Below are 18,831 nucleotides of genomic sequence, written 5' to 3' on the forward strand. Positions count from 1 at the left end.
ACTTTGGACACAAATCTCAAGTCCACATCGTAATCATATTTATTACATATTTATATTTATTATTCTGTCTCTGAAAGGATTTACAATGCCCTGATATTATTTTGCAGTGCTGTTCTAAAAGAAAGTGGCTAAAAGTATAACTCTTCCCAGCCAAAAGGTGGCGCACTCACACCTGCCTGTTCTGATTCCAACCTTTAATGGTTCTAATAACTTACCAGTTGGCAGGTACGCCAAAGCTAAAGCTGGCAGAAGACTTACCTGTCCAGAAGCAAAGTGGTGACCTAAAGATGGCTTCTGAGCCATTTAAGCAACAATGCTCAAAAACTTGATAGATGTAATTCTGTTTCTTTTTTGATCTGCTTAAAACTGAGAAATAAACCATTTCTATGTGCGATCATTTGGCTACTAAAATCTGGCATCACCCAGGCTCTGTCACACTGGACTTCAACCTATTGTTCCTATTGGTGCAAAATCTTTTCTTTTTCATGTTCACATCCTAACCAGATGGAAATATTCATATATTCTGGACATGTCAAAATTTATGAAATAATTATTTTAATGCTGTCTTTGTTCTATAAATGTTTACTTTTATTCTGTGCTACAGTGCCACTAAACATACCTCTGAGATCATGATCCTTTCAGCAAAGTTGAATTTTTCCATTTTGAATCAAGTAAAAGAAATCTTGTTTGATGTGCGAGAGGTATGTTATATCTGCCTTTTTTTTTTAGGACAGTTAATTGGGAAAAAAAATTCCTTGTTTGGTCACTAGGAGCTCATGCTGGCCAGTGACATGTGTATTATGGTTATCTAAACCCCATCAGGAGTTTTTAAAACCTTGTTTTAGACATTTTGTTTTTCTAAGGCTTTTTTTCAGTTTCTAATGTTTTGTTAATTGTATTCTGTTGTATATATCACCTATACTAAATGAAAATAAATAAAATAGAAGCATTTAACCTTTTTTTTTTTAAAACAGTGTATCTGCATATGGCGCTAGTGGTACAGTAATTGACAAGTGAGAAAGGCAATTTATTTTACTTCACGCAAATAGGGACTAACTTAAAGATAATATTCTTGTTAAAATTGTTCTAACTTGTTATTGATTTTTTTCATGATTCTGACATAAATAAATGTCTTTATAAATGTCTTCTTAAACTTTAAAGGGAACAGCGACATTGAACGCTACCAAACGGCCAATAAGAAAATTCCTTTCAAATATGTCAGACCAGTAGAAGAATGGCTACAAGACAAAGGTAATTTATGAGGAAGATTGATTACATCTGTCTTCACTGTCCTACCAATGAGTTGCTTAAAATATAATTGTTACAAGTATGTCTTTGTTTTGAATATTATTTCAACAACTGACCATGTATGAAATATATACAAACCAGCCAATAAATATGAAATAGAGCATCAAGATGTGTAGATTTGTTTAAGCCAATGCATGGGGATTTCAAGGGTACATTGAAACTCTACTAATTCTGTGCTGAGTTTTCTTATGGTAATGCACTACTCTGATGTAATGCATCATATAATGTGTTGTAATGGGTAATCTATAACTGTGGATGTCTTCCTCAGGGCGGCAGTTAACGATTTTCAACACTCAAGCAACAATCACGGTTGGAGGTAGCGACCGAGGCCGACCTTTTCAAGGTCAGCTGTCGGGACTGTATTACAATGGCCTTAAGGTGTTGAAAATGGCGGCTGAAGCCAACCTCAACATCAAGATCAACGGGAGCGTGAGGCTGGTGGGTGACGTGCCCAGTGTTGCAGGTTCAGCCCGTACCACAGCCATGCCTCCAGAGATGTCTACCAACTTTGTTGAGACGACCACCATGATGTCAACAACAACCACACGGAAACACAGATCCTCCCCAACGGTTTGTCATCCAATTTTGAAAATGCCTTCTTTTTTTTAAATCCCTGTGCAAACTATTCTGTAGCCCACTTGTGTCATGATTAACAGTTCTTGAGGCTTTGAGATCTCTGAGTGTAGGTATTTTTTTATATAGATGTTGACTGCTTTCTTTCATCTATTACTGGCTTACTTTTTCAAAGTGGCTATTTATTAATTCATTAATTAATCTTTTATTATTTTATTCATTAATCATGATTAGATTTGGAGTCAGTGGCCCTTATTATTGACAGGTCAAATAGCCTTTCTGGGCTAATGACAGCTTTTGTTAGTGACAGACCTGTCAGAGTTGTTGATGATCATAGACAATCCAAACACTCAACTCCAAAAGTGAGGATATTATCTTACCTCAAATTAAATAATCTGGTAGACCTTGTTTGGTTTGCTTGTGACCCTTAGGTTGACCTTAGGTTGATTCTGTGGCAGAAGAGGGTGAATTTAACTCACAAAACACAAGCAAAGGGAAAATGCTGCAAGTTGCAAAAACAACTGCAAGTTAAAAATAGCTGCTAACTAGCTCTGCATAAAAGAAGGGCTCCAGACCACAAGGGGAAGAAAGTCATCAACTCAAATGGGCTAGAGATCCTTTGTAAAGGTAGAAAATCAATAATCACAGGGAATATATGAACAAGATTTAAAGAAAAACTTGCCTTTTCTGTCTTCCCTCACAGTATCCTTTGGGCCAGCATCTCTTTATGTTTTTCCTGCAGATCCGGTTCATAGATATTAATTCATAGTGATTTGTGGTAATGGTCTGGTACCATTTGTGTCTGGTACCATTTCCTAATTTGCAGTGTTATCATGTATTTGCATGGCATTTACACCCCTCAGCCACTCTAAAAAGGAAAAAAATTCTTAAATGTGATTTGCAAAACTAGAAGAGTTCTATTATGTCCATTAATTTATCTGGAAGATCCATCTTCAGCAATACTTATTACATACTAATTATATATTTGCCGTTTATTTATTTATCTATCACTATGATCTGGTATTCTCAACCGAAGTCAACCAGCAGCCTCTAAACTTATCTGTTTATCCTGTTTGTTTCTTTGTGTGTTTTCTTACTACTCCGGTTGGGATTTATGGTAATCAATGTTCTGCCCAAGAAGCATGTGGTAGATGACATTGGGTCCTCTGCAGAGTGTTCAAGCGACGACGAGGACCTAAAGGAGTGTGACATGAGCATTGCAGGTGGGCTAGGTTAGTTTGCATTTGCTTGCTTTCTTTGTGCTTTTACACTCATCTGCAACATAGGATCAGATGATCCTCAAAGCATCATCCCCCCATGTTTATACAAAGTGTATCTTAAGCACTTACTTCAATTAATAAAACCCCCCTTGCAATAAGAACTTATTCCAAGAAAAGTTGGAGCATTCAATTAAACTTGAAAATAGCAGGAATTTAATCTAGTGTTATATTAGCCATCAGCAGATCTAGTATTATAAGCTACACTTGAACATGGGGTCTTTTAAAGTGGTAAACATGGTTTCCGGAATGCCTACAAATGTTGGCAGCTGAGAGGAATAATAAAAGCTACAACATTTTAACCGTCAAATTTGTATGGAGGTGAACCATGTTCTCCACACTGATGCTGCTAAATGTGTTTTGTCATGTTATAGATCATTGCTCTCGCTGTTCACTGCTCTTCTGGTTTTCTTTAAAGAAAAAATATTTTGAATTTGTTCATAGATAAAATGAGAACTGTCCCCAGATTTTAATTTAAGTAATTTTTGTTTTCATTTGTGTTTGTTTGTTTGTTTGTTTGTTTTCCACATTTAGAAGCTTGCATTGTTGATAGAGAACAGATATCATTGAATTTCTGTGTACAGGTTTTTCTTTCTTTGGGTCATACTTTTGCTCTTAGGTGTACTCATCATTCTGTCTTTTTTGTGTCCAAATAGATTTGAAAAATTGAATAATTTGAGAAAATGCATTTGAAAAAAATTGGGAATCTCCTTTTTCTTTTAAACTTTAATAAGGGACTCTTTTAGTGATCATCCAACATTTTTAACAGCCTTTTAATTGAACACTTCTTGCAGAAAGCATAACAATTATATTTTGAGTTCAGTACCAGATTCCTCAAATAAAAAAAAAAATGGAGAAAGCCATGAATATATGGCTTTTCTCATACCTTTACGGATCTTACAGGTTAATTTCTCAGCAGTTGTGTTGTCTAAACCTTTCTGCAGGTACTGTGTTATATTTGAGGAACTTGTAGGTTTTTCCCTGGAACTTGTACTAAACAGTTTTGGAATGCATGTATACTTTTTTGTAAGGCTGTAAAGGGAAAATTGAAGTTTCAAGTTTTCAAATTAAGATTAATGAAATGACAGTATATTAAAATATAGCTTTGAATTAATTAAATGGTAAATTGGAACTTTTATTAATTAAAAGGTTTCCACCTACTAACCTGAAAATTATTTTGGTGGAATTTAACAGTGTCTATTTCTGGAGTAATGGACTTGTTTATTTAAATTTTTCTCAGAACTTTCCTACTTACGTTATTATGTTTTTGACTTAGAGCTTATTATTCCATAAGTTTCCTTTCCAGGAATATTTAAAATTTTAACTTTTTTAAAATTTCACTTAGATATTTATATCTTTTTTTTTTTTTCTATTGTTTTGTTTTTTTTACACAACACAATGTTTATTCAAAAGAATGTTGTTATTAATGTAATATTTTATTTTTAAGAAAAATTCTATGTTTCACTTAGGGCTTAATCTAGAGTTGAAAGCACAATAAATGGGCACAGAGACTTTTATTTTAAAAAAATCCCAAAAGATGGATGAATTATAGTATTGCTTTGTTGCCAGTAAACATAAACCAACATGTTAAAATTCAAGCACAAATAAAATAAATCTTAAAATCACAGATTACAGGTGCTGGTCATAAAATTAGAATATCATGAAAAAGTAGATTGATTTCAGTAATTCCATTTAAAAGTGAAACTTGTATATTATATTCATACATTACATACAAACTCATATATTTCAGATGTTTATTTTGTTTAATTTTGATGATTACAAATGACAACAAATGAAAATCTCAAATTCATCATATCAGAAAATTAGAATATTACTGAAGACCAATAAAAACAAAGGATTTATAGAAATGTTGGCCAACTGAAAAGTATGAACATGAAAAGTATGAGCATGTACAGCACTCAGTATTTAGTTGGGCCTCCTTTGGCCTGTATTACTGCAGCAATGCGGCGTGGCATGGAGTCGATCTGTCTGTGGCACTGCTCAGGTGTTATGATAGCCCAGGTTGCTCTAATAGTGGCTTTTAGCTCTTCTGAATTGTTGGGTCTGGTGTATTGCATCTTCTTCTTCACAATATCCCATAGATTTTCTATGGGGTTAAGGTCAGGAGAGTTTGCTGGCCAATTAAGAACAGGGATACCATGGTCCTTCAACCAGGTACTGGTAGCTTTGGCACTGTGTGCAGGTGCCAAGTCCTGTTGGAAAATGAAATCTGCATCTCCAAAAAGTTGGTCAGCTGCAGGAAGCATGAAGTGCTCTAAAACTTCCTGGTATGTGGCTGCGTTGACCCTGGACCTCAGAAAACACAATGGACCAACACCAGCAGATGACATGGCACCCCAAACCATCACTGACTGTGGAAACTTTACACTGGACTTCAAGCAACGTGGATGAAGTGCCTCTCTTCTTTTCCTCCAGACTCTGGGACCTTGATTTCCAAAGGAAATGCAAAATTTACTTTCATCAGAGAACATGACTTTGGACCACTCACCAGCAGTCCAGTCCTGTTTCTCTTTAGCCCAGGCAAGACGCTTCTGACGCTGTCTGTGGTTCAAGAGTGGCTTGACACAAGGAATGCGACAGCAGAAACCCATGTCTTTCATACGTCTGTGTGTGGTGGTTCTTGAAGCACTCACTCCAGCTGCAGTCCACTCTTTGTGAATCTCCCCCACATTTTTTAATGGGTTTTGTTTCACAATCCTCTCCAGGGTGCGGTTATCTCTCTTGCTTGTACACTTTTTTCGACCACATCTTTTCCTTCCCTTCGCCTCTCTATTAATGTGCTTGGACACTGAGCTCTGTGAACAGCCAGCCTCTTTAGCGATGACCTTTTGTGTCTTGCCCTCCTTGTGCAAGGTGTCGATGGTCGTCTTTTGGACAACTGTCAAGTCAGCAGTCTTCCCCATGATTGTGTAGCCTATAGAACTAGACTGAAAGACCATTTAAAGGCTTTTGCAGGTGGTTTGAGTTAATTAGCTGATTAGAGTGTGGCACCAGGGGCCATCAATTTTGAACCTTTTCACAATATTCTAATTTTCTGATATGATGAATTTGAGATTTTCATTTGTTGTCATTTGTAATCATCAAAATTAAACAAAATAAACATCTGAAATATATGAGTTTGTATGTAATGTATGAATATAATATACAAGTTTCACTTTTTAAATGGAATTACTGAAATCAATCTACTTTTTCATGATATTCTAATTTTATGACCAGCACCTGTACATTGCGTTTATGTGACAAACTCTTGATGAAGCAGCATTTTGGAACCAAGGAGCACGTGGAGACGTTGCAGCTGGTTTGAGCTCTCACTATCAATCCTTAGAGAGCTGCTCCCACAAGTTGTGCAATATCAGTGGATTCCTCCATTGAGCTTTGACACTTACCCTTTCATAATGTTTGTGGGCTACTAGCGACTGTTGCTAAATCCAACAGGGTTTCAGCATCAGCAGCATAAATTTGGCCTTTTAAAAATGACTCTTGTAAAAAGTCAGGACAGGAGTACACATTTGCGGTAGCAGAAAATGTTAAAGTGCGATGCATTTAAATCTTTAAACTGTTCATGTTCTTAAACAGCTCAATGGTTTCTTTGGGATTCCAAGAGACTTCCCACAAAATCTGCCTTGTACTGTCTTCCAGTGAAATGTTTTGAGCTAGTTTTGAATTCACTTCTGAATGGAAACCCTTCTTGTTAAAAGTGAGAAATTAGTGAGATTTGTTCACTGTTGTACTATAAACCATCAGAAGTGCTAATAAATATTAAAAGTTTGTTTACCCATACCTAATTTTGATTTCAATGTATGGAAAATCGAAAAAGCAAAACCAGCTGTTTTGGTTGAAAACTGAAAAATCTGATGCAGCTTACACTTTAAATGTTCGATATAGACATAATAACTGGCCTTCTATGAGCTAACAGTAAAAATGTGTTGTTCTTGTCACCATATTTACAAATGCAAAGTTTTCTGCTTTCTGCAATAAGTGATCAGTGATTGTAAAATACACATGTAATTAACAGTTGTTGTTGTTTTCTGAATAAGTATGTTGATTATTTCAAATTGGCTTAAAGTGGATCTAAAGTATCTACACAACATAAATTAATATTGAACAAATATGAAAAACGTGTGTCTGAGGACCTGCAATAATGCCACTTTGCAAAAGGGTCATTCCCAAATGTTTTCAAAAAGACTGATCATGTTAAAGGGGATTCAAACGGTGCTTTAAAGCCTGAGATCCATGGGGATTTGTGAAGAAAGACAAAGACAGGGCCCCAGTCATCCAGTCATGTGTTTACACAGAAATTCACACCATTCTAACCCTAACATCATGTTGCCGTTGGTTGAAAGCTGCATGCCTTAGGTTTTTCTTGTTTTGTTTTCTCTTCAGTTGGGAAGTCAATGCTATTTCCTGGTGTTTTGTTGCCAAAATTCCATTCCCGTCTATCTGCCATCGGTGCTAAGATGCATTCTTGTATTTTGGCCTCATGATATGTGGCTCAAGTTTGGTTATAAGTGTTTCCTCATATCTCTTAATATATCCATAGGCTTTGTGTCTTGCAGCTCATCTGTTTTTGAGACATTTGCATTGTGATCTACTCCGTAACTGTTCACCCTTAACAGCTAGAGGTCAACACCGTCTGTCCTACCTCACCATTTTCTGTTTTCCAGTCTCTAACCTCTAAGTGGAAAAAAACACATTCTGGCAAAAAGACCTTAGATAACCAAAAAAGTATGTTCAGGGTGAATTTGTTATTTCACTGCATGCTTTTTGATTTGCCCATGACTCCATGTCCTCCAGTGAACTAGTTGTTTTATCTGCATTTGTGTTAAAAGTGTGAGCCATTGCTGCAGTGGCAGCGACATTAAATCGCCTGTTTTTTGCCATGTTTTTTATTTGTAAATAGGACTATGTGTTTTAGTTTAGAGAAATCATCAAGTGATTCTGTTCTCTGTCCTTCAATTCATTTAATTTCATAAGATGGCTCCAAAAATGGGTCTTAAGACTATTTATCAACAACAAATGGTTTATTTATTATTTTGTTTGAGAAATCTTTACTAAACATTATTATTAGGCTTTAAGATAACTCCTATAACTCTAAACCTATAGCTCAATAACAGAAATCTATAATCATGTCTTATCTTATCGGATTTAAATGTTATATCCTACAATGGAAGTTTTGTTTGGTTTAAACCATCTTTAGTTTTTAGTTTAGCAGTGACCAACAAAAGGCTTTTTGAGCTTCAGTTTGTTAGGAAATAATGTCTTACAATAGAAATAACTTTATATATTTGGATATAACACTTTCCTTCTAGTTTAACATTCTGCTAAACATTAGAAAAGGATGCCTGTGGAAATTCTCAGTCATGGCAATCACAAAAAGGGTTAAATTGAAAGGCAACCATTTTGCTATGCAGGAGTCTTTGTAAGTTCTGTTTGCTCTGTTTGCTCACACTAGCGCTGAAACAATTAGCCAACGGAATTGACAAGGACCCCTGGATAGGTGTCGATATGTCTTAAAAAAACGTGACTTAGGTTGCCTTTTATAATGATAAATTGGGGGAAATAAGTTCGTTTTAGTGATTTTAACTTTCATCCCTACTGTAGATTGTTTAAATAGTTTAGAGCCAGACTGTATTTTTATCACCCATAACCCGGTACAAGCACTGTGCAAAAGAAAAAAGACAGGCATCCTCATGAAAGACATACTTTATAGGTCTGTCACAACATTTTAAGGCAAAAAAAAAATTCTTAGCTGTTTCAATTTAAATACACGGCTGAGAGAAATACAAAAAAAAATTAATCCTAAAAAAAAGCACAGGCACAACTCTGTGCCCGCTCCCGAGAGGGAACACCTATCAAATATTTGCGAGAGCTTGCACAAGCACATTTCTCCTATTGCACGCTCTGTTTACAAGTTGAGTGACAGAAACTCTTAAAAACACTGGTGTAGTTTCTCTCTTCTGAGAACTTTCTTTTCTACTCATTCACCTCGTAGATACTTTTTCCTCTTACGACTCTCAGCCATTTTCAAAGAAAGGCGAGCTTCAATTACTGGCTAAAAAAGTAGCTCACCAAACATATACACCTGAACTTGTGCATGTGCAGAAAAACCTAGAGACGAGCACAGCCTTAAATAAATATATCACCAGAATGATTGACAATTAGGAGGACCACTTATTTTGATTATCCACCCAGAAGAAGAACATCCTCAACTATACCTTTAAAATAAGTCCTCCTGAAAACTTGCCAAGTTAAGAGAAGCATGTTATTTGTTGATGAAGCACAATGAAAATTTTATCAAAGATGTTAAAGGAAAAGTCTGGTCAGCAAGGAATAGTCAATGGATCATTATCTATGCCTAAAACTAATACGTTTGCTGTGATTTAATGAATTGAGCGTTAATCAGTAAAAAACTAAAAAACAATAATTTTTGTCGTGATCACTAAGTCTGGGAGTGGCCATTTTTGGCCAAATATAGTAACACCTCACTCCTGACATCTTCCGGTGGTGACGTCATGGTGCGGTAAGCCAAAGGCCATTCTCTCCGCTTTACAAGCAAAATAAATAGGAGCTTCTGGACACATCTGCAATCAACAAAAATTATTTAAGATTTCGAGAGGACATCATCATTGAAATTCGCGAGAGCTATAGGTAAACTGACAATGCCCATGTGCATGCCAGTTGGATGTTGCAATACATCGGGAAAAGTTATTTCACCTTTCCAATTCATGATCCACCACGGATTCATCATTGGATTGCCAACCTGAAGAGGGAGGATTTGCGTTCTAACTTCTGGCCAGAGAAAAAAACATTTAAAAGAAGAATGTTTTCAAGATAAGTGGATAATAGCGCATTGTCACAAACACCAGATACAGCACTGGGACTCGATCAACAGCCAATACCGCACCGTGACGTCACAAACCGGTAGGTGGCAGTAGTGTACTTTGACAAACATGGATGTCTCCAGTAAAGCACATTCAAATGAAATCACTCTTAATTAAAAAAAGATATATATAAATTATTGAACAGTATGTAATAATTTCATATTTGAAGTACTTTCAGAAGTTGAATTCTGAATATGAACAGACTTTTCCTTTATTCTGCTTAGTAAATTTGGGGTTTAAATCTGTTGAGAGATTGCTGCTGAGTCAATTAGTCAACGCAATCAGCTGACTTTCCTTAGATAGAAAACTTTGAACCAATCTGGCCGTAGGATTTGTTTTGAATTGATGCTATATAAATAAACTGAACTGAATTGAAATTGATACCACACAAACATTTCAATAATAGCAGATGAAAGCATTTTAAAAAATAGCTAAATATGTACCATATTTGTGACCATGTTAGGGTCAGATTTGCCATCTTATAAAATTAAAACAAATTTCTACCCACATATAGGGAATATAGGGAAATTTATTTGGTCTAAAGCTGGTCTCCTTAGCATTTTATTTCAGTTACTGTTTTTTTTTTTCTATGGCAGAAAAAAATAAAGTAACATCCTCCAAACATTGGGGTTCAACTGTTCTCCTCAGCGGGAATTAGCATTTTCTGTCCTTAAAACCTAAATGTGAAAAGGAAAATTATTCTTTCACAAAATATGTGTAGTTTTATTCAAAATAAGAACTTAGCTGTGTCATAGCTTCCAAAATCGGAATGACAGATGTGCAATCAACTTACCTAAAACCTTTTTTGTTAAAGTTAAAAACAAAAACACATGGTTAGTACAAAAGTATTTTATACATAAATACATATATATATGAAAACAACAGAACTTAAGTGCTTTATTTTTCTTTTTACTTTATTAAAATTTTCTCTCTTCTTTTACTGTGATCATGTATCATTGTATCTTGCTTGTTGGATATAATGACACGGCCTAGCTACTAAAGATTTACGAAACTACACTCAAGAAAACATTGCAAAGAGATCAATACTTCAAATTAAACTATTAGATTAACTGCCAGCCCTTGATTTTCATATGTTTGCTGTAAAGTGCATGCCAGTGGAAGAATCATAGTTCACCTTAAAAATGTATTTAATTACATTTTCATGGTACTGAGTTATCTCTTTGTCAGTGAGCAGTCAGTGACAGTTTTATTAAAACTTTATCACCATACTGTACACTTCAAGTTAAAGGCAGGGATCATATAGTATCTGAAATTTATTTTCACCAATCTTTTGTATTCCACAAGTTAATGTTTGTTAGCAGATGGGGGCTTTTTTCCCCCCTGATGTTTAGTTCATGTTTAAGATAAATTTTCTTTACACACACTGCATTCTATTAAACTCTTTTATGACATGTAAAATGTTTTGGAAATCAGCTTTACCTCTGACCTAAAATGTTAGGGAAACTTCAGCTTCATTTTAATATTTGTGAAATAGAAACATATGTTTGTATTTTCTGTTTTGATCCTCTTATTTAATGTGAGTCTGTGTCCCAATTGCATACTGTTATCTACAGTGAATCAAATAAAGTTTAGCAATCAAATTCTCAACAAATCAGGTTGCATTTTAATTCCTCATTGCTCATTGGAGGAAAAAAAAAATCTCATGAAGTTGCATCAGAAATTTTTATTTTTGTGCCAGAACCCCCCTGTTACTCAATTGCATGTTTGTTTTATGGGATTGGGACACAGTGACTGTGTCACTGTTCTGAAATTGGTCAGTCCTGCCTGTTTGTTGTGTCGTGTCTTCTTTTTTTTTTACTTTCCCTAAATGCAACTTACTTTAAGCATGCATCAACATCCTGCAGTACGACTAAAACAAACCCAATGACAGTAGTTGGTAACCCATTCTCAGCCAGTACTGTCTCCCTCTGATGTACACCCAGACTGCACGGCCGGCTCATGTTTAGGAACTAACATTACAGGGAGCACATGAGAGAGGAGCCCGTCCTCCAGTCGAGTGCCTCTCCCATTCGTGTCTGTTTTTTATTGTGTGCATCTGGTTGTAGTGTGTGCAAAATTTTAAATGGCTTTGTTCCTTCATCTTAACATTCTTTTTTCATTTGATAGTTGAAACTGGTCACATTTTTATCCAGTTGATTTTATCCAGTCGCTGGCATTTTGGTTCTGATTATGTTTTTTGGCATATATGTTTTCTTTTTTCCCGTCAGAGAATAACTAAATCAAAGTGTGAAATATTTTTCCTATATTTTGACTTTTTTGGCGATTTGGAACTACTTCAGCTACTAGCGTGTGTGTTGTATTTCCTAATAAACCCTGATGTAATGATGTAAATTTAAGTAACCTCACTTCAGTATGACATTTGAGCATATGCACAGTAACTTCACACAGATTAGAATCTGAAGTGTTTCCAGATCTACTTCTCACATAACTATTTTAGACGTTTTACAACATATTTTGACAAAACAAAACTTTTTTTATACACACTCTGACCAAAGCAGCTGAGCACCAACGGATGTGAGGACCCTGAAAGGAATGGTCCAGTTTGGACCGCATTTGTTTCACATGTAGTTCTTCAATTGGGAGGAAAAATATTTGATTTATATGAAGCCGACGTTTCATTCATGAATGTCAGAGAGTATAAGCGGTGAAACCACAGCAGTCACAGCGATATCAGTTTCAGGAACAGCCAAGAGTCAGTGGAAACACCAGCTGGAGGTCTGCAGATACAGATGATGCCTTAGGCAGCAGCCATAGCAGTAAGAGACACTTTATAAAGGCCACATTAAGGGTTTACAAGAGGCTAAGCGGTTGAATCATACTATTGCCCAGAGCGCCACATCATTATTAAATGTGTTTGCCATCTGTTGAATAGTATTGTTTGTGAATGAATTCATTATGCCAAAGCTTTATCCCATTATTTTATTTTAGATTGAATCCCCACCAGAGATGACCGGAACCTTATAACTCCCAGCACCGTGATCCTGAAATTATTACCTGTTTCTGGACAAAATTAAGAATTTTCTTCTCTTTGTCGCATTACATGAATAAAACAATCCATAATAACGAGGTTTATCAATGAAAAGGTTTCCTTGATTTTGAGGATAAAGGATAGGAGGATAACCTATTATCTATATGATGTAATATTTGAAATACTGTGCAATACCAAGGCTTTAAAAATGCTAAAGTCACTCTTAGATATAGGTCAACTTTTAAAATTTAAAGGTGGTTTAATCAGGTTTTGTAGTTCATCACCCAGATTAATTAACTTCACATTCTCAATCTTTTTGTGAAATAAAGTCTTTTCGTGATATTTAGGTCTTTAACTAATGCTTGAAATAGTAGTCTATTATGCAATTACTTTAAATTCGTAACCTGACCTTTAACAGTATTGTTATCTGTTTAAGTTTTTGCTGTACCAGGCTGCACAAGTACTGTACAAAAGTCTTTCATACGTTTTGTGCAGTTATGTTACTGCCTGTGGGCAAATCAAAGTTTCAGATATCAACAAATTTGTTTTGTTTTATTGTTTGTTGTTCGGTACAAGGACTTTATCTTTGGCTTTCTTAGCTTTTGGATGCTTTTAGTTTGCCCATCAGTTTCAAGAAAATAAATGTGAAATAGTTTAATCCTCGTACATCCGTCAGCTTCATGCAAATTGACATTGAGACCCCATCTAAGTAGTCTGAAGGGCATCCTTTCTGGCTGCTGACCCTAACTTCCTGTTCTGACTGACATTTGATTGCTTGGGTACCTGCCTGAATCACTTCACTCTTAGATTCCCTCCCTTACATTCTCTGACATACTTACTGGTTGTGAATGTAATTATTTGCATTCCCATCAGAAGTTCTGTGTGTGAAACAAATGAGATCCCAATCCGACCACTTCTTCTGGGAAGGTCACTGTTTTTGTCAGGTAGTGTATCTTGATTGTAAGAAAATAAAAAAGGGAATTGCATGGCTAAGAAGTTGCAGTTTAGGGTTTGTAAGACATGTCAGTGTTAGAGTTCTTCTGTTCTTTTCTGTAGATGGGCATGTATATTGCTCATTGTTTGTATATCCCCATCCCTTCCTTACAGCCGAAAGCTCTAATGCCGCCCAACCGCTTCGTACTGCCTTTACATGGACATGGCAACTGACTTACACTGTCACCTTCATCATCCTCATCTCCTCTGTAGTATGTTCATAGGTCCAACCCCTTCTTCACCTCCTCCCTTGTCTTTAGAAATATTAAAATATAAATTCATCCATCCATTCTACACTAAAGAGCAAATTAAGCAAAAATTGTAAGATGGATAGATTTTAGGCTCACTGAAGTCTCTTGATATGAAAAAAATGCTGATTTTTTTGTTGAAAAATAAATTATTTACAAGGAAAGAGAAACAAAGGATAAAAAGCAGAAATATGGTGTTTATTTTCTGTTATGTGGTGTGGATGTATGTGCTGTTGCCTCCCTGTACCTTCATTGTTTTAAGATAGGATCCATTCTAACATGGATAAAAATGATTTTTAACCATACCAAGTGACTACATTTTTATGCAATTTTCCTTTGTAAATTCTTCTCCTCTTGCCTAAAAATCATGCGGGCAAATTGTTGACGTAAGTTAATGACACAACGTGCATGTTCTGATTCTCTTTGTGGTGCTTGTTTGAGATGCAGTTTGTAAACCGAAATAATTCAAAAGGTTTATAACGTCTCGCACTAAAATCAAATGACGAAGCTGGTTGTGTCAAGCTTTTGTTGAAAGCTTACAGACTGCATCTTTGATGGATGTCTGGTCATGTTACTGCTAATGAATCCTCATTTGAGTTTGAAATGACACAAAGGCCTTTGTTTAAATTAGGAGTTGTGTGCCTGTAATTGGATGTGTTTTTGGTTGCTATGTGTGAAGAAATGTTTTGTTTGAGGTGTTAATTTGCATGAATAACTCTAAAGGAGCATCCTAAATCACAGTGGATACTTTTCATATAAATGAGTTGGTGGCCCATTGAATGTTCACTCCAATGATAACAGCATGGGGCCCACGATAATTATAAGTGATGTTTATTTATGTTATGCAACCCTCGGCATTTACAAATGAAAGAAAAAAAAAGCAACAAGGTGTAATTGGCAAGAATTTCCAGTTGGATTCTTAATAAGACACCCCCATTGGTTTTGGCTTACAAAAACAGTGGATCTTAGCTGTTAGAGGCTGAAAAGAGAAACCAGAAGAGGCAGATGGCATTAGGGCATCTATCTCAATTATGTAAAGACCACTTGCTGAAATTTACATAAAACATCAGACTATAAAGAAAGAGTTTGTTAGGGCAGTTTGTGCGAGCCAGGTTTGTGGAGTATTTCACAAACTGCTAGTAGAAAAGAGGTGGCTCTTGGATTTAATAAACATTGTCCCAAAAACATGAAATGAGAAGCAACTGCCTTGTTAATGTCACAATTGAACTACAGACATAGACTGTGTCAAGATGATAAAAAGACAACTGTTGCTCCCATCACCAATCTTTACAACCATGGTGTGAAAAACAATCTCTGAACCTACATCATGTGGAACCTTCAAACAGCAGCTCACTATGCCCCTCCCATCAACTAAAAAACAGGGAACTAAGGTTACAAATCACACAGTCTTATCAAAATATGATGATAACCAATTTAAAAAGGCATACTTTTGTTTTCGTGATACTTTGAGTCGGTCTTTGGTAGTCTGGCATAGTCTAAATGCAAGATAAGCCTAAAAAAGCAGGTGGTTACTGTAAACTTCCTCTCGTGAGTTTAAGGTAGGGGCAAAGTTGCCTAGAAGCAGCTTGGCCAAGTCCTGTGGATTTGAATGACTGCCTGAAGCTAAACATGAATAAATGAGCCCCTTACCTTAGCTAATACCTAAAGGAGAGCCTGTCTTCCCTATGGATAAATCTCTTTTTAGAGTTTTGTATTTTTCATCTTGTTCTTTCAGCTATTTTCAATATCTAATGAGGATAGGTGAGGGTTTGAACATTTACAGACAAGTACATTTTGAGCTCAATTTTTTTATTTCTGCTGGTCTTTTACAAAGACAGATAAGCAACTGCCTCATTAATGCATTAGAAGCTCCAGTCTGCCAACCCATTACCTTCATCCTTCTGTTATGCCTCATAACAAGAAATCAAAAGAAATGAAACCAACAGCCTTTCCATCTAAGAAAAAATAATAAAACTAACCAAAGTATGAGCAGAATTTTGAAAGGCATCATTAGGATTCTAACTTTTTGACCCATGTGTGCATAAAGGAAAAGAAGCCCTATGGAAATTTCCAACAGCGCCTGAATAAAAGAACAAATGTATAATTTATTGTGCTGTTTCATAAGGTTTGAACATTTAGGAGCCACACTCAAAATTTTAAGAAAAAAACATAAAAAAAAGTGTTTTAGTGAAAGAGCTGCTTCTGGTTACAGAAATGTTATTAAAAAACTTTAACACAAACATGACAAAGTTCTATGTCATGTGGAAAACTCTTAATGCCATCTAAGGAGACTTCTATGTTGAGGACTTTTTTGTTATTACAACAGGGCCCACTTTCAGGCTTTTCCAATGACTCTCTGCCAGCCTTTGTTTTAATACAAAATGGCCAAATTACACAAATTAACAGCACAAATTTACTGGAATATTGATAACACACGCTTTTCAACAAAGCCAAAGAATTTTCCAAATATATATTTATTCTAAAGAATAAATGCCATACTACTTGTTTGCTACTTTTGACTTAGAAATCTGGAATTTGATCAGATTTATTTCATAGAACTAATGAAGGGTTTACCATCTTCAAGATGCAGCTCTGCACTTGCATACTATGTATGTGACATTAAGAAGTCAAGAGGTTTGAGATGACCTGGGAGCCACAAAGTAGCAATGCTGCTATTGGTTTTACAATAATTACATTCAGTTGTTTCTGACATTTTCCCAGCCTTGGGGTGTTGGGTAAGAGGTACAGGGGGAGTGGAGGGATTGTGGGCGTTAGAAGTCCCCCAGCAGCTTGTTATCTAGACCTGCAAAGGCCTAGTAATTGAATCCACTGATTCAAACCAGGTGTGCTGAAACAGGGTAGCAACTAAAATATGCAAGAGAGTATGGTTTAAGGACCAGTATTAGAAAATAGCTGGTTTAAAATGCTCTTTTCTTTTACTATATCATGTTCTTTTGATCTTTTTTTTTTCCTTTGGGAAAGATTTAATACATCCCTACTGCTTCAAAAGTCTTTTAAGAAGAAAAATGCAAACATTGTTGTGGATGGAATTAAAACCTATAGCATCAGAGATTTTTAATGATAGTAGTTTCCAAAAGCAAATATATCAGTAATGTCCTTAGAGAAGCAATACTTCCTTTTCATCAATCTCGAAAGGTTTATGAGACCATTTCCAGACTAGTTTATTACCAAGGTCTTCATTGCTCATAGATATGCCAAATAAGATCAAAATCAAGAGCTCAATCAAAGATTCTCTAAATAGAATCTAAATGTTTATGTTTATGACAGGACTACTGAAGACTAAACAGGTTTGGTTGAAGGTTTGAGGGATTAGACTCAACTCTAAAAATATTAGATTATTGACTAAACTATTATGCCTGTAGAGACATTTATTTTGGATTGATAAGGCCAAAGGAAAGATATTTAGCCACAACTTCAGGTTTGGAGATAATTGTCAAACATGCTTTGTGGAGGTTTGGTGGTTTGAGGTTATTTTGTAGCAAAAGAAAAAGTCAACCATGACCTAAAAGTCTAACATAAGGCCATCTGACTCAGACTGGGGCATAGAAACTTTAATGAAAATAAAGGGATTAAAGTTGCTCCTCCACGTGAGAGGGTTGGTTCTACAAGCTACTGGATCCTTAACTTTGTTTTCCCCATGATTGTGAAAAGGAACAAATTACAAAATCATGAAAATTATCTGTTGATTTTAATGTACATTTTTGGTGGTGAAAGAAACACAGGTTAAAAGTGATTAATTATAGCCCTGGGTCTCCCTATAAAGTTGCTCAAACTAGCATTTTAAAACATTGATAAAGACAGAATCTTAATTTTGAGGTTAAACCTATGCAAAGGTTTCAGGGCAATGCTTACAAAGTAGTCCCCCTTCCTTAAACCCAACTGAAGTAAAAGAGTTTGTAAATATAAAGAGTAAAGGCTTATAACTGGAAGCACACTTAAATGACAGCAATGCTTATTTAATCCCTCTGGCTCCCAGTTCAACTCTTAAGCCTTTTTTCATATGTTCTAGGATGTCGCTTTTGTAAGGTATGTTTGATTTAACAGTGTTTACCCCTAAAATAAATCTTTCTCTACTTCCAGGAGCTGAATTAGTACATGAGGATCCATTAGAGCTCCCCTTTGTAGCTCCCCGTGCACCCTCCATTCCCACTCCCTCAACCCACCACCCACTCCTAACCATTATTGAGACCACCAAAGAGTCCTTGTCCAAGGCTACTGAGGCGGGGGTACCTTGCTTGTCGGACCGAGGCAGCGATGATTGTGATGATGATGGCTTGGTGATATCGGGGTATGGCTCTGGGAAAGCGATGAAGTCTTACCTGCCCCCACTGATGATGATGAAGATTTTCACTCGAACTTCTCCTTGTTAAGACCCACTTCACACTTTCAAGGTGACTACAAAGCACATGCGCCCAGGACTTTTAGACAAAACAAACCTTCCATCTTCAGATGCGGTAGGACTACCACCATACCAGTAACCGCCAACCAGAGCCGCACCACTACCACCTCTGCCTCCACCA

The 18,831-nt window shown here is 36.0% G+C and overlaps 1 protein-coding gene across 1 annotated transcript in view; it reads left to right on the plus strand.

Annotated features, from left to right (window-relative positions):
- Positions 1–18,831, plus strand: part of LOC119787055 (neurexin-3a-like) — a 155,563-nt gene that overhangs the window by 132,207 nt on the left and 4,525 nt on the right. Inside the window, 5 exon segments of the mRNA XM_038290677.1 lie at positions 1,162–1,251; positions 1,577–1,878; positions 3,023–3,104; positions 18,392–18,639; positions 18,642–18,831. Coding sequence (XP_038146605.1) covers positions 1,162–1,251; positions 1,577–1,878; positions 3,023–3,104; positions 18,392–18,639; positions 18,642–18,831 — 912 coding nt within the window.

Source organism: Cyprinodon tularosa, unplaced genomic scaffold, assembly GCF_016077235.1.
Source record: "Cyprinodon tularosa strain WSP-4 unplaced genomic scaffold, ASM1607723v1 ctg286, whole genome shotgun sequence".
NCBI classification, from domain to species: Eukaryota; Metazoa; Chordata; class Actinopteri; order Cyprinodontiformes; family Cyprinodontidae; genus Cyprinodon; species Cyprinodon tularosa.